Source organism: Rhinichthys klamathensis, unplaced genomic scaffold, assembly GCF_029890125.1.
Source record: "Rhinichthys klamathensis goyatoka isolate OS25496 unplaced genomic scaffold, OSU_Roscu_1.1 h1tg000845l_1, whole genome shotgun sequence".
Classification (NCBI taxonomy): Eukaryota; Metazoa; Chordata; class Actinopteri; order Cypriniformes; family Leuciscidae; genus Rhinichthys; species Rhinichthys klamathensis.
Window position 1 is genome coordinate 98,274 of NW_026607219.1, and position 22,137 is coordinate 120,410.

General features: G+C 37.3%; 3 protein-coding genes and 1 long non-coding RNA gene across 4 annotated transcripts; 3 read left to right on the forward strand and 1 right to left on the reverse strand.

Annotated features, from left to right (window-relative positions):
- Positions 1-907: 907 nt before the first annotated feature.
- ebpl (EBP like) lies at positions 908-8,463 on the forward strand. Its single transcript, XM_056243774.1, has 4 exons — positions 908-1,107; positions 1,194-1,263; positions 5,410-5,548; positions 7,330-8,463. The coding sequence occupies exons 1-4, from the start codon at positions 928-930 to the stop codon at positions 7,559-7,561; spliced, it is 621 nt and encodes a 206-aa protein (XP_056099749.1). The 5' UTR covers positions 908-927; the 3' UTR covers positions 7,562-8,463.
- Positions 8,464-9,017: 554 nt separating this feature from the next.
- Positions 9,018-9,963, forward strand: LOC130078257 (uncharacterized). The gene is made up of 2 exons (XR_008805909.1): positions 9,018-9,554; positions 9,634-9,963. It is a non-coding gene; the product is annotated as an uncharacterized LOC130078257 (long non-coding RNA).
- Positions 9,964-10,279: 316 nt separating this feature from the next.
- Positions 10,280-11,457, reverse strand: arl11 (ADP-ribosylation factor-like 11). The gene has a single exon (XM_056243791.1). The coding sequence runs from the start codon at positions 11,202-11,204 to the stop codon at positions 10,674-10,676; it is 531 nt and encodes a 176-aa protein (XP_056099766.1). The 5' UTR covers positions 11,205-11,457; the 3' UTR covers positions 10,280-10,673.
- Positions 11,458-12,923: 1,466 nt separating this feature from the next.
- Positions 12,924-22,108, forward strand: rcbtb1 (regulator of chromosome condensation (RCC1) and BTB (POZ) domain containing protein 1). The gene is made up of 12 exons (XM_056243787.1): positions 12,924-13,032; positions 14,296-14,496; positions 14,647-14,797; positions 14,985-15,151; positions 16,527-16,685; positions 16,881-16,988; positions 17,677-17,819; positions 18,978-19,168; positions 19,714-19,840; positions 19,941-20,092; positions 21,225-21,355; positions 21,602-22,108. Exons 2-12 carry the CDS (start codon positions 14,371-14,373, stop codon positions 21,740-21,742), a joined length of 1,596 nt encoding a protein of 531 aa, XP_056099762.1. The 5' UTR covers positions 12,924-13,032; positions 14,296-14,370; the 3' UTR covers positions 21,743-22,108.
- Positions 22,109-22,137: the final 29 nt, after the last annotated feature.

Consider the following 22,137-nt stretch of genomic DNA (forward strand, 5'->3'; position numbering starts at 1 on the left):
CATCACTCCCTCAGGACGTGCTTATGTATCAATGAACCTAACCAAAATAAACTTGCTGTTAGCCATCCTTTTTATTGCTCTCTTATGATTGACCTTTTGATGCTTTTGTCTCTCTTCTCTTTTACCCGTTAGCAACCTTTCCTTCTTGTCCCTGTTCTGTGCATTTAATTTGTCTTTCTATTCATGATTCGCTTTCTCTCTTTCTAATGTGCAATAGCTCAGTGTTATTTATCATGAGAGTTTTAAGGGAGAGATTGGTGCTAAATGAGAATCTCACCTGTGTCCGCACCATGCGGAAATCCATTATAGGGTAAATGGTTACATTGGTGATGTGAAATATGTAAGTTCTAACATATTGCTACTTAAGAACTACAATTACCACAAGTATGATAGATAAGATAAGAAAACTTTATTGTTTATAGCTTATAGCCATGATGGATCAGACAAGCGTTGTAGTCCTTATGGAGCAACTTGCTCCCAAGTCCCAACCTACTTTTTTTTAAAGTTGGTTTAAAAATGTAGAACAAAATGTGTAATTTTAATCATAAGTTGAAAATGTGTCCATGTGGTATTCCAAATGGCATTCATGGCTAATTAAATTTCTGCGTTGGCCTACAAACTGACGCCAAGACACTGTTTTAAGTGGAATATTTTACAAGTATATACGTACGATGTACGTTGAATATAATTAAGAAGTAATGGCGAAAAGATTACTCAGTGAAATAAAACATGATAAATTGGCGCCAAAACATGTTCTGTTGGGTGACGTGGACGGAATGAAGTGGAGAGAGTTCTGCGCGAGCCTATGGCTGCAAAGCTCCACCGTTAGAACGATGGGCGGAGTCGAGATGTCATTCAACCAACCACTGGGAACTTATCCAAACGTGCACTGAGTCTGACTCTGTATAGTCAAGTCAAGTGTGTATAATGGCAGAAGCCGTTGAACCCGTACTTTTCACTAAAGTAACGGTTTATTCTCTACTCGCGTGTGTGGCTCAATTTGCTGTCGGGTTTGCTTTCGCGCAAAAATGGGGGAATAAATGTTCAGCTGGTGATCGGTGGGTCCTCGTGTGGTTATTTTACGACGCAATAGTTCATTTTACTCTGGTAAGTATAAAGGTGCATTGCTCAAGAACGCTTTCGTTACCTGCCTGTAAACTCCCCGCTCGCCTCTTGTCTGTTTCACCGTGCAGGAGGGACCCTTCGTCTACATGTCACTTGTTGGAAATGTAGCAACTTCTGACAATCTGTTGGCAGAACTATGTGAGTATGCTGTGTTGCAACAGTCATCACCTAAAGGAAAATAACAGGTGATTCGCGCTGATTAAACTGTTTGCTCAGGTGTAGAGCCGTTGACTTAGGTTTAGTCAGGTGGAAGAAGAAGAATTTGATTTTAGACGAATAGAGTAGTCCGACATCTAGTGGTGTTTGTTTGTATTATGTTTAGCAAGATTAGTGCAATGTTCAAAGTCCATTCATTCACTGACTGAACATAAGAGATTCTATAAAATAAATCAATTCAGAAATTGTGAAACTATTTTGACTTTAGTTTAAAAAGTAGTTCTGCCTACAGTTAGATTGTCATCATGTACTCGCACTGGTATCATTCCCCACCCCACACAAAAAAAGATGTAATACATATACAGTGCTCTAAAAGGACAAAAAATGGCACCATAACTAGTCTACTACTTTTGTGCTTTGTTTCAAGACTAAGCAATAGTTTGTGTCCATAGTATGTATTGAGACCGTAAATGGCAATTTTTATTTTTGGTTGCTCTGTTCCTTTAAATAATTTTATAACTAGGTTAAAAACTAAGTATACGTTGCCATTCTCACATAATTATTATTGTTGACTGTCTTCCTGAAGCCACTTCCTTGAATGCAGTTCCATAACTTTGTCTATTAACCATGGAAATGTAACTTCTACTTTGCATCGTCTTATGAATGTAATGCATGTTACTGTTTAGGGTTAGTTCACCCAAAAATTAAAATTACTCACCCTCATGTTGTTCCAACCCCGTAAGACTTTCGTTCATCTTCGGAACACAAATTAAGATATTTTTGAAGAAATCTGAGAGCTGTCTCACTCCTTCATAGGCTGCTTGGTAATTTCATCTGCCGGCCCAGAAAGTTAGTAAAGACATCGTTAAAATAGTCCAAGTGACTACAGTGGCTCAACCTTAAGTTTATCAAGTGACGAGAACACTTTCTGTGTGCAAAAAACAACAACAAAAATAACGACTTTATTCAACAATTTTTTTTTTATTTTTTATTTTTTTTGGCATAGGCATATGATTCATCTCTTTTTTTTTATTTTTATTTTTTTATTTTTTTATTAGACATTAGACATAACATACAAACAATAACATGACATCCAAAAAGACAACAATCCAAGATTTTCCAAAATTAGTTTAACATAAATAAGTAAGAGACTAAACTAAAGTATAAAGAAAAAAGAAAGAAAAATATAAAAAATAAAATTTAAATAAAGGGGCTAAGTTTAACTATGTGTATAATATAATAGCTACGAGAAAATTACAAACCAGTAATCAGTATTGAAGAAAATGAGAAACATCATATAATTCTTCACTGTTCAATTATCTTCAATTCTTTGGCAAATACAATTGTATCAGTGCATTTCTTATTATCTATACATTTAAGAGACTCAATATACAACATAAAATCAGCCAAAAAAACCTTCAAACAAGGCTTAGAATTATTAAATTTACACTTATGAATGTGAAATTTACCTAATAAAATCATAAGATTAATCATAAAATTTACAGATGTAGTTTTTGACTCAAAATATATGATAACATCTTTGGGTGTTAATACACAATTCTGACCTGATTTCCGTTGAAAATATATAGTTAAATTTTGGCACAATTTTTTTGAATGATGACATTAAAAAAAAAGATGTAGAGTTTTTTCTGGCTGATTCAGACAAAATGAACAATTCTCATCAATCTCCATAAATTTTGATAAAGTGTAATTACTAACATAAATGTTATGAAGTATTTTTAAGTGTATTTCTCTATATTTGTTAGGTATGCAAAACCGAAATGGAAGCAACCAAGCTTTTTTCCAGATAATCTCTGGGAAGCAAATATTCCAGAAAAATTTCCCTCTAGGCTGAAAAGACCTATTTTTATAAAATATATTTCTAATAAATTTATTGGAGCACTTTTTACTATTAAGGTCTACACCATTTAAATAAAGTACAGGATCACTTCTACATATGTTAAGGGATAACATATGGCTTCTCATTAACATCATTAGACCTGTGGGAATGGCTTTTATCACAGAATAATATTCTCTATATTTAATAGGAAATGCCCACTTATTCATAAAACTTTCATATGAAAGAAACTGAGCTGACTGATCTAAAAGGTCAGACAAAAGGTAAATTCCTTTGTCTTTCCAACTCTGTAAATAAAGAGATTTCCGATTTACTGTAATATAAGCATTATTCCACAAGATTGCTTTATGTGGGGAAAAGTTATGTACATCTTTATTCAACTATTCATTTTCTTCTGTGTGAGCCTCTGACGTGAGTTCACCAGAGCGCCACGACGCATGCGCGAGAACTGAGAAGAGAAGATGAACTGGAAAAAAAAGGAAACAAGACAGTGGTATATAACTAATTAGAAAAGATTACATATCAAAGGAAAAGATCAAAAGACTTACATATTTCAATTGTTTTTAAAACCACCTTGTCAGGGTCAGAGATAGTCCCAAAGTAATGTTGTGTTTCAGTAAGGAAAATATAGAAAAGTGGTTTCTGACCTGAAAATTTACATTTATGTATATCAAATTTTGTAAAAAAAAAAAAAAAAAAAAAAAAAATTAAGAATATTTTGATTTTGTGTAATTGCTCTTTTTTCCAATTAACAATTCCAAACAAAACATTTTCCCAAAGTAGAGAAAAATCCTTATCTATGTTCTCAATAACAAATCAGGAAAAGTCTTTCCACAATAATTTAGAGTAATGGCAAAGCCAGAATAAATGCACTATAGTCTCTGGGTGCTGTTTACAAAAAGAACAGTTTGCGTTAATACCTTGAATTTCTTTAAGAAGGTATTAACAGGATATACACGATGGACAATTCGAAAGGAAACTTCTCTTATCGTATTAGTAATTAAATATCTATTCGGAATCAACCAAACCTTTCTCCAGACAATATCGGTAAGAAAAGCATTCCAATAAACGGTGACATTTGGAATTGATACACATTCATTAAGGAATAATAAACGTATCGATCTATTAGAAGAAGTGGATGAAAAGCAATATTTCCCCACCACTGTAATATTAGGATCTAAAGGAGGTAAAGAAGAGGGGTAAGGGATATGTCGAAACAATTTAATAACTCCAGATGGTATGGCATCAAAAACAATCTAATAACTGCAGATGGTATGGCATTAAAAACAATAGCAAATTCTTTAGGGGTAATGGAAATGTTAAACGGTTAAGAAATTCCTCATAGTTTAATAAATGGCCATTTGCATTAAACAACTGACTTGCAAGCAAAATATCAGCCTTAAACCAGCGCTGGAAGAAAAGAGATTTGTTTTTATACAGAATATCACTGTTATTCCATATAAAATATTTGTGAGGAGAAAAGTTGTGCTTGTATATCAGAGACCAGGCGAGAAGGATCTGCTTATGAAATGTAGATCATTTAGCTGGTATTTTTTCAACATTATAATTACAAAGCAATAACAAATTTAAACCACCAAATCTGGAGAAAATATTATGTGGAATGAAGTTCCAAACAGAGGTTGGATTTTTGAGAAAGTGTTTGGCCCAATTAATTTTAAGAGTATTATTAAATTCCCCTTTGGCAAGTAATATTCTTCCCCTCAGAGATAAGTCTCTCTGCAGCCATAAATTAAATTTTCTTTGCGTTTTCTCCATAATAGGGGAAAAATTACATGCACATCTATCAATTCGATTTTTACATATAGAGATACCTAGATAAGATATCTTCTCTTTAATTGGAATATTATTAATTATAGTTGGGTTACATTGTTTAATTGAAAGTAGTTCACATTTAGACAAATTTTTAAAAAGACCAGAAGCTTTAGAAAATCTCTCAACAGTGCTGATTTCAATCGAGACCCAAGAGGCACCTCTTAAAAAAAGAGCAGTGTCATCTTCTAATTGGCTGATCTTTATTTCCCTTTCTGCAATGAGAATCCCTTTCAAGGCACTTATAATGAGAGAAACACTGATGCAATTACCAAGCAGCCTATGGAGGAGTGAGACAGCTCTCAGATTTCATCAAAAATATCTTAATTTGTGTTTCGAAGATGAACGGGAGTCTTACGGGGTTGGAACAACATGAGGGCGAGTAATTACTGGCAGAAATTTCATTTGTGGGTGAACTAACCCTTTAAAATACTCAACAGGGAAAGAATATGGCAAGGCAGATGAGCGCTGGTTATACTCAGACCCGACAATAGTATCTCTAGAACTTCTGACAGTGGTTTTAGATGGTTCTTTGGCCCTGCTTCTGGTCTATGCCATCATTAAAGACAAACACTACAGGTAAGTACAGTCATTTGTTTTAATGTAAATCCAATCCATGTGAGATCCATTAAGTCTAAATAAGAATTTACCTAATTGTGATCGTGCAATGTTTTGTCTTAAATTAATAACCTATTTTTAAATTAAAAATATCCATTTTATATACAGGTCCTTCTAAAAAAATTAGCATATTGTGATAAAGTTCATTATTTTCCATAATGTAATGATAAAAATTAAACTTTCATATATTTTAGATTCATTGCACACCAACTGAAATATTTCAGGTCTTTTATTGTTTTAATACTGATGACTTTGGCATACAGCTCATGAAAACCCCAAATTCCTGTCTCAAAAAATTAGCATATCATGAAAAGGGTCTCTAAACGAGCTATTAACCTAATCATCTGAATCAACTAATTAACTCTAAACACCTGCAAAAGATTCCTGAGGCTTTTAAAAACTCCCAGCCTGTTTCATTACTCAAAACCGCAATCATGGGTAAGACTGCCGACCTGACTGCTGTCCAGAAGGCCATCATTGACACCCTCAAGCAAGAGGGTAAGACAGAAAGAAATTTCTGAACAAATAGGCTGTTCCCAGAGTGCTGTATCAAGGCACCTCAGTGGGAAGTCTGTGGGAAGGAAAAAGTGTGGCAAAAAACGCTGCACAACGAGAAGAGGTGACCGGACCCTGAGGAAGATTGTGGAGAAGGACCGATTCCAGACCTTGGGGGACCTGTGGAAGCAGTGGACTGAGTCTGGAGTAGAAACATCCAGAGCCACCGTGCACAGGCGTGTGCAGGAAATGGGCTACAGGTGCCGCATTCCCCAGGTCAAGCCACTTTTGAACCAGAAACAGCGGCAGAAGCGCCTGACCTGGGCTACAGAGAAGCAGCACTGGACTGTTGCTCAGTTTTGCATGTCATTCGGAAATCAAGGTGCAAGAGTCTGGAGGAAGACTGGGGAGAAGGAAATGCCCAAATGCCTGAAGTCCAGTGTCAAGTACCCACAGTCAGTGATGGTCTGGGGTGCCATGTCAGCTGCTGGTGTTGGTGCACTGTGTTTTATCAAGGGCAGGGTCAATGCAGCTAGCTATCAGGAGATTTTGGAGCACTTCATGCTTCCATCTGCTGAAAAGCTTTATGGAGATGAAGATTTCATTTTTCAGCACGACCTGGCACCTGCTCACAGTGCCAAAACCACTGGTAAATGGTTTACTGACCATGGTATTACTGTGCTCAATTGGCCTGCCAACTCTCCTGACCTGAACCCCATAGAGAATCTGTGGGATATTGTGAAGAGAAAGTTGAGAGACGCAAGACCCAACACTCTGGATGAGCTTAAGGCCGCTATCGAAGCATCCTGGGCCTCCATAACACCTCAGCAGTGCCACAGGCTGATTGCCTCCATGCCACGCCGCATTGAAGCAGTCATTTCTGCAAAAGGATTCACGACCAAGTATTGACTATTGAGTGCATAACTTAACATAATTATTTGAAGGTTGAGTTTTTTTTTTGTATTAAAAACACTTCTTTTATTGGTCGGATGAAATATGCAAATTTTTTGAGACAGGAATTTGGGGTTTTCATGAGCTGTATGCCAAAATCATCAGTATTAAAACAATAAAAGACCTGAAATATTTCAGTTGGTGTGCAATGAATCTAAAATATATGAAAGTTTAATTTTTATCATTACATTATGGAAAATAATTAACTTTATCACAATATGCTAATTTTTTGAGAAGGACCTGTGTATATATATATATATATATATATATATATATATTTATTTATTTTGAACCAGGCACTTTGTTCAGATCACGCTGTGTGTGTGTGAGTTGTACGGGGGCTGGATGACCTTCTGTCCAGATTGGATAATCGGAAGCCCTAACCTGAACACCAGCAACTGGCTGTACCTGTGGGTCTACCTGGTGTTCTTCAACGGGATCTGGGTGCTGGTGCCTGGACTCCTCCTCTGGCAGTCATGGAGGGATTTAAGAAGAATGCATCAGTATCCAAAGAAGAAGAACAGATAAAATCAGAGCAAGCCTGATAATTAGTAATTAACCATATAATTATTAGGGGCCAAGCACCGAAGGTGCGTAGCTAGGCACCTATTGTAATCTTTAATGTTCTTATTCTTCTTCCTTTTCTTCTGCTCTGGAAGTCTATGGCAGCCCATAGAAACGCTTGTGGGAAAGTTATGAAATTTGGCACACAGATAGAGGACAGTCTGAACTGTCACCATAGCAAATTTGGAATCTCAAGACGATTCGATTGCACCCTATGACGTCATTTTCCATCACGAAAATGTTTCCGTCATTTTGAATTTTCCGAAAAGCCTACTTTTCCTCCTCCTAGGCCGTTGCTTTTTACAAATTTATCCAGATCATCTTCAGACAATGCCAACAAAAAGTTATGGAATTCAAGTTGATTTGTCAAACCGTTCTTGAATAGCGCGTGAACAATTTCAGCGAAGTGCCCGGAAAATTTAACATGACTCTAGCTTATTCTGACTAAACTTGATGTGTTATTACAACCATGACCTGAGGCTACCTGCACAGTTTCGGTGCAGTGCTACCTAGTGGTCAGGAGATCCGAAAAATGGCTTTTTTGGCTTATAACTTCTGAACAGTGTGCCCAAAATTCACAAAAGTTCTCTTTAGATTCAGATCAGCGTGTCGAGTCATATGATACCCAATTTTCCCATATCGGCCATCTTGAATTTTTTCCGTAAAATTCTATATTTTACGAACGCATTGGCGTATCGTTACGAAACTCGGTAGCCTATGTGTCTTCAGTACCATGCCATACCATACCATTGACAGTACTCAAAAAGATTCTGGCCAGTGGCACCTTGTGGTCAAAAGATACAATGAAATTTCCAAAAAGGATAATAACTTTTGAATAAGTTAGATTATTGGTATGAAACTGGTCTTAAAGGGATAGTTCACTTTGAAATTAATTTTTGGTATGTTTTAGCTTACCTCAAGGGCATCCAAGATGTAGGTGTCTTTGTTTCCGCAGTAGTTTCAATTTTGATATTTTTAGGTCAAACCGTTCTTGTCTGTCAGTCATATAATGCAGGTCTATGGTCACCACCTCAAAGAGCATGCACAGAGAAGTCCAAATTAAACATGATTTAATGACTTGTAAATGTAAGTACACATTGATGGCCTAAGACACGAAACGAGCGGTTTGTGTGAGAAAACGAACAGTATTTATATAGTTTTTACCTCTTATAACCACAGTCACGTCCAAGTGATCTGCGGGCGCTTCGGTACAAGGTGCTGCTGGCCAGAATCTTTTTGAGTACTGTCAATGGTATAGCATGGTACTGAAGACACATACCGGGTTTCGTAACGATACGCCAATGCGTTCGTAAAATACAGAATTTTACGGAAAAAATTCAAGATGGCCGATATGGGAAAATTGGGTATCATATGACTCGACATGCTGAAATTAATTTCAAAGTGAACTATCCCTTTAATGGATCCCTTGGGTCATGCTGAGAACATGGATACCAATCTTGCCATTGTCAGCCTTCCCTTCCTGTTATTTGTTTTGACTTTCTTTAAAAACGTACTTTTTCGAACTCCTCCTAGACCATTTGTCCGATTTTCACCAAATTCGAGTCAGATCATCTTCAGACTGAAAAAGTTATAAATTTCATGTCGAAAGACGAAACTCTTTTCGTTGGCATGACTTGTGTTCTTTGTGCTTGGCCCCGATAATTGCTGCTTGCTGCTATATTTATTATTGCAGTTATAATCAGTCTCTTAAACTCAATAGAATGAGATGTATAAACTGGGTGTGATGCAGTTGAAGTATTATACACATTTATTGGATACACAGAGGAACGCTCGTTATCTTTGCATAATTGCAGTGGTAAAGACACAAAGGAAGCTCACACAAACTACTAACTCATAGCAACATAATTTTTCTTGTACTATCTGCATTCCTGTCTATGACAACCTAAAACTGAATCCCTTGTGTTGCAGTAGCTCTTTTACACCTTTCTAGGCCCATGTTTCCCTGCTAATCCTTACCAAACTACCTTATCCAGTATGATAGAAACCACAAATTGATTCCATATGACTATAAAAAGTTATGCCAGTTTGTTTCATCACACTTGTTTGCTTCTCCTTAATATAAGGATGAATCATGTTTCTTTTTACACAGACTGTGGTATTGAGTTGGCTGTTTTTCTTGCCAAGTTATGACAGCATAATTATTTTCCTGCTGTATTTTGGTCATAGTCCGTTATATGCAGGTCTGACTAAGAAATAAGTTTAAGGAATTACTTCATCATTGTAATTTCAGATACTAACTTGCTACACAATTTAGGCATTGCAATTTCACTACAGCTTCATGTGTAAATAATAATGCAATTTCATTATTTTATAGATAGTGTACAATAAGGTTCCAATTGTTAAAATGAGTTAACTACATCAGTTAACATGTCTGAACATGCCTAACGTTTATTCATCTGATTTAATGTTAATTAAACATTTACTAATACATTAATAAAATCAAATGTTGTACCTGTTAATATTTAATTGAGTTGGCATGAACTAACAATGTTTTATTTTTATTAACTAGTGTAAACAAAACTATACTGTAACGCATACAGTGCTTATTGTAGTTAATGTTAGTCAATGCATTAACTAATGTTAACTTATTGGACATTTTTGTAAAGGGTTCCCCTTTTTAGAATGAAATTGCATTTAAAAAGCACCTCGTTTCTATGAATTGCGCTCAAGTTTTAATTATTATTTCAAAATTATGTATAGTATCACATGATTGTCATCAAAATTTTTGTGACAATCTGTACTACAGGAGACACATGAACAGGGCATTAAATTACACAGACACACACATATATATATATAGATGCAGTGCAGAACATGAAGACAAGTAAAAAAAACATAATATTTACAGGATACAAAAACCGTGAACAAGTGCATTCGTTAAATCAGTCAGTCATCTTTCCTCTCCATTCTTGGTGTGGTTTTAGTATGATAGTACCATGATCAAACCTCTTTACTTTGCGTTCTGAGGTTCCAATTAAATAAAAGGAGACTGTCAAGATACTATAAGTTTGAACTGCATTTTTTGTTTTCCCTAGATAGTGAGATAGTACCTTCCTTACGCTTTATGTAGTAGTTTAGCTATAGAGAGAAAGGCTTGTTGGAGACCCAGTCCCTTCATGGCGCTGCAAGCTTGGATCTCCCAAACCCGATCTGTGTAACTATCCAGTTCCAGCAATGTCGACACGTCTCTAATAGTCATAGAGTTTGGCAGATCTTTCTTGTTGGCCAGCACCATCAGGGGAACTCCTTTCAAATGCTCATCACTCAGAATCTTCTTCAGGGCTTTCTTAGCTTCTCCCATTCTGGCATGATCACTGCTGTCCACCACAAACACCAGTACTTTACATCCCTCCAGGTAGTATCTCCAATTGGGCCTCATAGTCCCCTGTCCCCCAACATCCCACACGGTCAGTGAGGTCTTCTTGTTCAACTCTACAGTTGCAACATTAAAGCCCACGGTAGGAGAGGTGTCCATCAGCACTCCCCTCTGCTGTCTGTACAGCAAAGTGGATTTTCCAGCTGAATCCAGACCCATGAGGACAACCTGAGGAGTCTTTTTAAACTGTTTAGACTTAATGGCACCCATCCTGGTTTGAAAGACGCGTTCCTGTTTAAACTTGCTTATCTCTGTACCTTCAAAATGGCATCTGGCACCAGGATCCTCGATTTCTCTCTTCTACTTCTGTTTTCCTGTGATATCATATGCAAAGTAGAAGCGACACTGTGAACTACTACAGCTGAAATTATAGCTCAGGACTGAGCGTGTGATACTGCCAGACGAGTTGGTCAAGATTTTTAAACAGGTTTGTCAACTTTTCATGCGGGCCAACCTTCTCGGGGAATCCCAGAAACTAAACTGTACTGTAAATATAAATGATCCTGTCGCTATGCTTGAATGTACAGTCAATGAATGAATGGGCAGGAAAAAGTCTACTCTTAAACTAAAAAGTGTATATATACTGTACACACACACATACATACATACATACATATGTAACCCCTTAGGTCCTACTCACTCCGCTCTGTGCGGGCCTCGAATCCCGGTCTCCGGTATGGGAGTCGGACACTCTAACAAGGAGGCTTAATATTGCAGTCTCTAGAGCACCTCTTAAGATCAGGGGAGTGAGGTTTATGTACAGCTCTTACTAACTGACTTCTGTTACACTCACCCCCCTAAACATCACTCCCATCTGGGTCACGGCACCAATGTAACCCCTCAGGTCCTACTCCCCCCGCTCTGTGTGGCCTCGAACCTTGGTCTCTGGTGTGGGAGGCGGGCGCTCTTAACAAGGAGGCTAAAGACCATAGTCTCTACTAGCTGGCTTACATACATTAAATATGTACTGAAATTAATGTTATGATTTCACTTTTCTAACTTTAGTTTGTGTGTAATGTTGCTGTTTGAGCATAAACAACATCTGCAAAGTTATGACGCTCAAAGTTCAAAGCAAAGGGAGATATTTGCTTTTAAAGAAATAGCTTTTTAAGCATTACAACAAACAGCTGGTAGGGACTACATGACATTCCTCCTGGGTTAGTGACATCACCAACCCTAGAATTTACATAAACCCCGCCCCTTGAATACAATTTATAGATTATCAAGACAGAATATACTAATGACTAGAAGATAGCTACACATCAGCTACACAAATTCATCAACTAACCAATCAGAAATGTCCTGTTGCATTCTACATGTTGTCACTTCTTGAGTCGCTCCATCATTGACTCAGGTTTGAACATAAAACGTAAAATGACGCAAGCTGTTGAAGCTCCACCCTCTGTGCCGGGAGCAGCGGTTCATTTACATTTAAAGAAACGCACACAAAACGGTGCGTTTTTGCTCACCCTCAAAAAGTGACAATTTTAACATGCTATGACCAAAATGGTGAACGTGATTTCACCAAGTACCACATGTTCCTGGATCAACTTTCCAATCAACCAATCAGATTTGAGGGACAAGTTTACAGTTTATGTCAAGTTTAGGCTTAGAACCAGAGTGAAGTACTTAAACATCAGTGTTATTAACCTTTCATTACCATATGAAAATATCTGGGGGGCATTTTGAGCTAAAACTTCACATACACACTCTAGGGACATCAAAGACACATTTTACATCTTGTGAAAAGGGCATTATACCACCCCTTTAATCATTATTCCACTTTATCTCCTACCTACTCTTACTAGCCAATCAGTGGAGTAGGAGTGATTTACAAGAAGTCTGTGATTGGACAGTTTAGCCGTCGTTCACGCATCCGTAGCAACCGTGATCAGGAAACAAGTACGTTTGTTTCCTCGCTGACGTGAACGCGCTTCCGTGGGCATATCCTGCTGGCGCTGCAGCCTGAAAGCATTTCTAGAGGTACTGGACTGGACAACTCGCTAATTAAATGGTCTCGACGTCCTGTAGAAATTAGGTAGGTTTTGCTGCGTTGACTTGATGATAACCGTTTTTCTGTAGGCTGAATCCACCTCATGTCCTGATGGAGCGATGCCGGAGCTGTCAGGCTAACCGAGCATTAGTAACGCGAGCCTGCAAGAAGATACGTTTGAACCGATTCCTTTCACATGGACATTAAACACAGGCAGATAGTGGTTTCCGCTGTTTGTTTGTTTGTTTTGTTTTAATGCTATTTGCTACAAGGTAGTGACTGATCCCTCATCAGCTGTAAAAGTGACAATGGAAGCTGGAAGTTACGTTAGCTAACGTTAGTGAGTTTTGCAGCAGTTTCGTCGTTATAAACGACTGTACCGAAGTGTTTCAGTGACAAAGCAACTGGCAAATAGGCTTTATGAACCATCAGTTCTGTACTGTATCACACACAAAAGTTTTTTTGTACTTGCTTAAATTGTGTAAGTGTGTGACAACTGCTGTGTTACAGTGGTAAAAGACCTTAGACTACTACTAGAGCAGTGGGAAGCTGTCATCCTTGTTAAGGCAATTAACATCAGGTTGATCCAGGGAGGATGACTTGCAAAACCTGTTTGGAGAAATTATTTCATTGCAATTGAACAACAAAACATAATTCTGGCGTGTAACATATACCTCATCTGAAACTTCTCTAAACTATACTTGTATTTTTAAAATAATTATAAGTATTAAGACATTACATGAAATAGTATTACTGTTAAACAGTCCATATGTAACTGAACTATTTAAGTGCAACTAAAAAACTAAAATGTGATTAAGGTGTGGATTTTAATAAACACTTCCCTAAGTCAACCCACCTTTATTATATAGCACCTTATACAATGCAGATTGTTTCAGCTTTACAGTAATAAACAGGAAAATAACAGAATCAATGATGCAGACTTCATCAAACCTGAGACAAATTAAAACTTTGCTGTCATTATTCAGTTCAAGTCAGTTCATTTTTGATTCAGTTCAGTTCAATAACTTGTTCATCAATTATGAAATTAGTTTAATTCAGCTATAACCAGCTTTACAGAAGACAATAGTATCATTATTCAGCTTGATTCAGTTCACTTTTGATTCACTAACGTTGTTGATGTTGCAAAATTCAGCAATTAATAAACAAAGTTGATTCAGCTAAAAAGCAGCTCTGCAGAAGACAGTAGCGTCATCATCCAGCTCAATTCAGCTCAAATTTGGTTCTAATGCAGTAATGCCAGTGCAGTTATATCCCTACGAATCCCTGACATTTAACATGTGTGTCCAGTTTCAAAGGCACACATAGTTGCCGGGTATCTTCAGGTGTCTTCTCGTCTCCAAAGCCTGTCCCCTGCACTTGGCCATGGTGGATGTGAGTAAGTGGCCTCTCTTCACCCTCTTGAGTGCACAGGAGCTCGCCTCCATTCGACAGGCATGCATCTTTGGAGTAGCTGCTAATGAGGCCATCTACATCACCCACAATGACGAAGTAAGCTGATGAAGAAACCAATAGTATCTGTGTGGGTCTTGGTGGTGTAAGCTTACATGACCCGTTTCAGTAGTTTGTAGTAATGAAATAAAGGTTCGCAAAAGGCTTCTGTACCTTTATATGAAAACTAATCTGAATGTCCTGGCACAGGTGTATGTGTTAGGTGTGAACTGCAGTAACTGTCTGGGCACTGGAGACAGTCAGAGCACCATTGTTCCTAAAAAGCTGGACTGTCTCAGTGGAAAGAAGCTGGTCAGTTTGAGCTATGGCAGTGGTCCTCATGTTCTGCTGGCCACAGACGGTGAGTAGTTCTGTTCAATATCTAAATCTGATTAAATCTAGTTCTAGTGAAGGCGTAATGTGAAATTACTTATTTGTCTCCAAACAAAGTTGTCAAGTAACATGGTTGCATTACAGTTCTATCTAAATAGATGTATGTATGTATTTGACACTTTTGTCTTATTCAAAGTCCTTTTGTCTCCTTACAGAGGGGGAGTTGTATGCATGGGGGCATAATGGATACAGTCAGTTGGGCAATGGGACGACCAATCAAGGTGTGTCTCCCGTTCTGGTGTCTGCTAACCTGCAGAACAAGAGGGTGACTGAGGTGGCCTGTGGTTCTCACCACTCTTTGGCTCTGACCCATGAGGGTGAGGTGAGGCTTGGGAACTGTTTTGGCGAAATGGCTTGGGAACTGCATGAGCATGGAAGCCCATTTCTGCCACATAAGGAAAACAAGTGCTTTGTTAAATCATAATGACATCAAAAGTGGAAATTGAGACAAGTGATTAAAGATTTACCGAAGTATAATTTGACATAATTTTAAATTATGAGATACTAAGTCATAATTCTGAGAGAAAAGTAAAAAAATTATGACATAAAACATTGCAGTTATTAGATAAAGTGTCGAAATTATCAGATAAAAAGTGAAAATAATAAGTATGACATTACAGGTTGAAATTGAGCTTCTAAGTCTATTATGAGATAAAAAAGTCAAAATTATTACATTCTTTTTTTTTTGTTATAATTATGACTTTTTATCTCATACTTACTTCTTGTCTTAATTGAATTTATCTTATAATTTTGACTTTTTTATTTTAATGACTTATCTCATAATTTCAACATGCCATAATTATGACTTATCTCATAAGTTAGACTTTTTATCTCAATTGCATCTTTTTATTCCGTAATTATTATGACTTTTTTTTTTAGCCATAAGAGACTGCAGATTTAACCTAATATCGATTAGTCAGCCACTGTGACCCATCTGTGGCACAAGATGAGTATATGTTGGTTGACAAGTTTATCTACCGTGCTTTCTGGAAAATAAGTGGCACCTAACTGTAAGTTGCACCAGCTCATTTAGAATAATGTGAAATACCACTAAATAAAATGTAATGTTTACAGACATTATAAACATTATACACATGAAATACCCAGATTTATTGCCCAACTTATTGAAGCACAGCCATGTCTTAAACTGGTGGCATGCTGGGAATCTAATAGCATTGACTAAAATAGTTTCAGAATATAGGAATATCTTAACTTTGCTCTGTGTCACATGCTAATCCCATAATCCAAGCAAAATCCTTCCTGTTTATTTCGCATATAACAATTTCCCTTTTATCAGTCTCTTTAGAAAGCACTGGGTTAAAAATGTAGGTTACATATTAAAGGGTATTAGATGGATTTAGGTTTGACAAACCCCTCTTCTCTCTCCCCATGTTTAGCAAGTAGAGTTAGCCGCTTAGCTCGTCATGCTTGCTGTAATGAGGAGCATGTGACCTTTTTCTCTAAGCTGAGAGGGCTTTTGTTCTCAGTGGAACTGCCAAGATCAGCTTGTGTGTGTTTGTCTGTAGTAATAATTGATATTCAGCTTCATTAAATCTTCTAGATGTACAGTGAAATAGTATTTTCTATAGCAATGTATTTAAAAACATTGGCAGCCATGTTCATAGACAGCCAGGCTGGCGTTTTTATGAATGAATATTTGTAATTTAATGTCCCTGCTAATTATAAAGTTGTCCTAGGTGTTTGCATGGGGCTACAACAACTGTGGTCAGGTGGGTTCAGGGTCCACTGCCAACCAGCCAACACCTCGTAAGGTGTCCAACTGCCTGCAGAACAAAGTGATGGTTAGTATAGCCTGTGGACAGACTTCATCCATGGCTGTGGCGGATAATGGTGAGGTAAGGGATGAAATTAACCATTCATACCGCATTGTTTTTGTAAGGACCCAACCTGATGCTTAAAACATTGTGTTGATTATTTACTATTTAGTATGCATGTGTGTCATCTCATTTACTATTTAGTATGCATGTGTGTCATCTCACTGTAGCTGTGTCGCTTGCTTGTTAGTAGTGAAATGTGTGTTGGTGTTTCAGGTTTATGGCTGGGGTTACAATGGTAATGGCCAGCTGGGGTTGGGGAACAATGGGAACCAGCTGACTCCGTGTCGTCTGATTGCACTACAAGGCCTCTGTGTGCTGCAGGTACGGACCAGAAGATCTGCTATCTTCTTAAACAGATTGTCAGCTGTACATGTAACATACTAATATACACTACTGTTATAACCACTCTTACTAAAGCCAAACCACTAAAGGTTTGGGTTTAGTAAGAGTTTTTTTTTAATGAAATAAATACTTTTATTGAACAATGATGCATACATTTGTTCAAAAGTGTCAGTGAAGACATTTATAATGTTACAAAAGATTTATCTTTCAAAAAAAAAATCCTGTTCTTCAAACTTTCTATTCATTAAAAAAATCCAGCAAAACATTTTTTTTTATGCAGCACAACTGTTTTCAACATTGATCATAAGCAATGTATCTTGAGCACTATAACAGGATATTAGAATGATTTCTGAAGGATCATGTGACACTGAAGACTGGAGTAATGATGCTGAAAATTCATATTAAAATAGAAAACGCCTTTTTTAATTTGTGATATTATTTCACAATATTACTTGGGTTTTTTTTTTTACTGTATTTTTGATCAAATAAATGCTGCCTTGGTGAGCATAAGATAAAAACTTTCAAAAACATAAAAAAAATCTGACTGGATTTTTTTAAGAATTGGCAACAATAAAGCAAGCATTTTGTTATTCTGCACAACCCATGCGACTATACAGATTTTAAAAAATGTAAGTGGGTGTAAAATATGTGCTTGTCACTTTTACAGATTGCCTCAGGTTACGCTCATTCTCTAGCACTGACTGATGAGGGCCTGCTGTATGCATGGGGTGCAAACACTTACGGCCAGCTGGGCACCGGCAACAAGAGCAACCAGCTCAGCCCTGTTCAGGTCATGACTGAGAAAGAAAGGTAATGGAGTTTGAGAATAAATCTTTTATTTTTTTTATTACCTACCTACAGTACTCACTGTCTCCCAAAACAGTATCGCTATTTTTAAAGGGATAGTCCACCCAAAAATGAAAATAATTCTGTCATTATATACTCGCCCTCAAGTTGTTCTAAACCTGTATGAATTTCTTTCTTCTGTTCAACACAAAAGAAGATATTTTGAAGAATGTTGGTAACCAGACAGTTGATGGACCCCATGGACTTCCATAGTATGGAAAAAACTAAGACAAAAGCGCAAAGCAAAATGAATACAACTAAAATAAAAACTCATTTAAATGATTAGTAAATAATATAAAAGTATATTTAATATTTAAAATTATACTAAAATAGCACTTCTTTAATCCAATGAACTGCCTGTAATATATAGTGTAGAATCCTAACCTACATGGATCCTATGACTGATTTTGGAACAGCAACTCCCTCCTAATAGTTTCTCCTGCACATCACACACATGCTTATGTTTGATTTCAGAAGAGTTTGGCCCTAGCATGTTGCTAAGCGAGCAATCAGAGTTATTAAATAATATCCTGATATGGCTCTCCTGATTTTGAAGTCCAAAAAAGTGCATCCATCCATCATAAAAGTAATCCATACCATACGACTCCATATTTAAAACTTAATAAACTTAAGTAACTAGCTTCTGGCAGATGACTCACTCAAGCCGACTTGGGCCAAAGAGCTCACAGTAAAGAGCTCATGTTGGTGAAAGCTGCATGATGTTGACATTTGCATTCAGTCAGCGCCATTGTTGGTCCGAATTGTTGCATCCCAGGGAGATTTCCTGTTCGTCTGGTGGGAACTTCCTGAAAGTCATCCTGTTTTGAGTGTAGTATGAGGATCAGCTCTCTCGTACCCTCTCTGTGGGGTCACTGCAGTTATCTCTGCTAATAATACTTTGCAGAATATGCATAATAATGGAACTAACAACCCAGTAATCTCTACTGTTGGGACAATAAGACTCGTATAAGAATCTGACTGATGTCTCCCTCCCCTTCTCTTGGTTCTTTCCCCTCTGTGCCCTCTCCTCCTGCATGTATCCTTCCTCGTGTCCCTGCTCTCCTCCACGTTGGCCTTCTCCATTGCTTCCTGCTTTTTGACTCCGCCTCCTCCCTGCACCAGGATTGTGGAGATCGCCGCCTGTCACTCCACACACACCTCTGCAGCGAAGACCCAGAGCGGTCAGGTGTACATGTGGGGGCAGTGCCGCGGACAGCCCATCGTGCTGCCACACCTCACACACTTCACCAGCACGGACGACGTCTTCGCCTGCTTCGCCACGCCCTCTGTCATGTGGCGGCTGCTTGCCATGGGTGAGTTTGTGCCGGTGTTCTGACGATTTGTGCTGCCTTGTCGAAAAATGCTACCGTAGTGCGAATCGATCACAGAATGTCGATTAATATTATGTGAAATACAATTATAATACAATTCTAAGTTATGAGTAGCTACTGTATACTGTAGACTACTGTTTTTATTTTTTAAACGGTGTGAAAAGTAAAAATTATCATCAAATATTGACTTGTCAAAGCACACCTTTCCTTAGTAACTGAAACTTTCAATTATTCTTCTTCAGCTGGCTGACCGTACAAATATTCATATGGTAGTTATCATTTTTTAAAGGGAAATTACTTTATAACACATGAAAATGTACCTTTTGTTAAAAAAAAACTGAGTCTGCACATGCGCATAACCAGTAAGTAGCAAATCTCGATGGGTAGCATGAATCGTCAGAACACCGGCATCCATCATCGCTTCGGCTGCTTTGTTGTTTGAATCTTAATGCATTCATATACTGATGTGCATTAGAACCGATTCTACAGTCTCTGCTGTTACATGACTGTGCTGTATTTGTTATCAGAGCATGATGATTTCCTGACTGTGGCCCAGTCGCTTAAAAAAGAGTTTGACAATCCAGAGACCTCTGACCTCAAATTCAGCATCGACGGGAAGTACATCCATGTCCATAAAGCTGTTCTCAAAATCAGGTGATTACCTCACTTCAGTGTCATGACTAATAATTGGTATATTCAAGAGCTTAATGATCACTTCCTCCTCTTTAATCCTTTAATCTCTGACTCGTTTCAGGTGTGAGCACTTCAGATCAATGTTTCAGTCACACTGGAATGAGGATATGAAGGAGGTGATCGAGATCGACCAGTTCTCGTACCCAGTGTACCGCTCTTTCCTGGAGTTCCTCTACACTGACAGTGTGGATCTTCCTCCTGAGGATGCCATCGGTGGGTTCTGCTCCATTTTCACACCTGGTTTACAGAAAAATACTCATAGATGAGTAAAAGAAACCAATAACCACTCTTTTTGGGGATTTTTTTTAACACCCCTTTAAATGGACCAATACTAAACCAGGTGGAAAAAACATGGCCTTACTGTGGACTCATCTCATGTTGGTCCATTTTTGCTGTCAAGTTGCCATTCACACTATTGTTTTTTTGGAATATAAATCACTAGAATTTTATATACCGGTAAATTAATGATGACATAATGATTCTTGTAGTAGTAGCAGTAGTAGTAATAATAATACTTAATTATTATTATTAGTAGTAGTAGTAGCAGCAGCAATAGTAGTATTTCTTTATAATAATATAATTATTATTTACAATAACAATAATACATCAATAATAATTAGCTAATAATAATAACTGATAATTATGCACTATTGTTATTAATGTGTTGTAAGTGATTATTATATTGTACATAATAATAATCATATTAACTAATGTGTTAATCATAATTTATGTATTATGCATTTTAAACATTTATTATTTTAACATTGTTTTTGTAAATAATTATTATATTATTGTAAATAGTAATGATAATAATTATAACTGGTTTTGTTCTTTATTATTAAAAATGATAAAACCACAATAAAATATTAAAGTCACCATTAAATCAAAATTGACAATTACCGGTACATTTTTTTTTTTTTTACAGAATGTTGCAGTGTTTATTCTAAAAGATTTATCCATGCAAATTATTTCTTTGAAATTCATATGTCCTGACTGCTAACTGGCATTCATTTAGAATCACTCAATTCCTGAAGGATAAATCCAGTCCCGCCCTACATTTGTGTCTTTCCTGAAGCCATTTCACTCGGCCATATATCGCAATAGTGAGGAAAAGACTATCGCCGTTTCATGCCAACTTTAAGTATTAGTAATCTAGTACTGTATGCTTCTGTATATTTTGTATACACTGTAACTTGTAACAATGAAAAATATTTGGAATTTCACTATTGTAAGTCAACCTTACGTTCACAATGCATGTTATAAAACAACGCAGAATTCAGAAAGGGCAAAGCATTTGTTGTAGCCATTAAAAAAAAAAATGAATGGATTTGGCTGTCTGTCACAGGGTTACTGGATCTGGCAACCTCATACTGTGAAAACAGGCTGAAGAAGTTGTGCCAGCATATCATAAAGAGAGGCATCACGGTGGAGAACGCCTTCTCTCTGCTGTCTGCTGCCATCAGATATGATGCTGAGGTAAAACAAAACCATCCTGGAGGCCTGGCTTACTAGAGCACCCGGTTTACTAGACTATTAGCTCTTCTCGGTCTCATTTTATTTGCTAGTTTTTTTGCAATTAATCAAAAAGTACAATATTTTTGTAAGGTAATACAGAACATCAATACTGTAAGCTAATGATAATCATAGTTGGTGATATTGATTGTTCTTGCTCGCTTGTTCAGTCCCTCATAATTAAACATTCATGCTTTCTTTCATATGAAGGATCTAGAGGAGTTCTGTTTTAAATTCTGTGTGAACCACTTGACTGAGGTCACGCAGACAGCTGCGTTCTGGCAGATCGACGGCAACATGCTGAAGGAGTTTATCTGCAGAGCCAGCCACTGTGGAGCCTTCAAAAACTGACTCTGACGTCCACACACACACACACACACACAACCCATCTGTTACTGCAGTCAGTCCTCTTCACAGCTAGTGGGCGCTGTTACAGCAGACGGTCACTGACACAGCGCCCTCTGTTGAGCACGAGAGAAACTCTTTTATGATGGTCAATGTCTGTTTATCTCATTCTCATGTACAACCATTTCACATTAAGGTTCTGCACAACTTTTTGGGAAAGACGTGTTGCCTGCTACTAGTAACAAATTCTAGTGCCTCTCATGAGAATAGTGTTTGCATAAAAAAAGTCAGGGTGAGTTTGGGCCAAAAAGAGGCATATTCCACTTAAACATGCACCACTTAAAAACAGACCTTATACTTTTTCACCGAAAATATTGAATAGAAGTCACTTATTAGTTTTT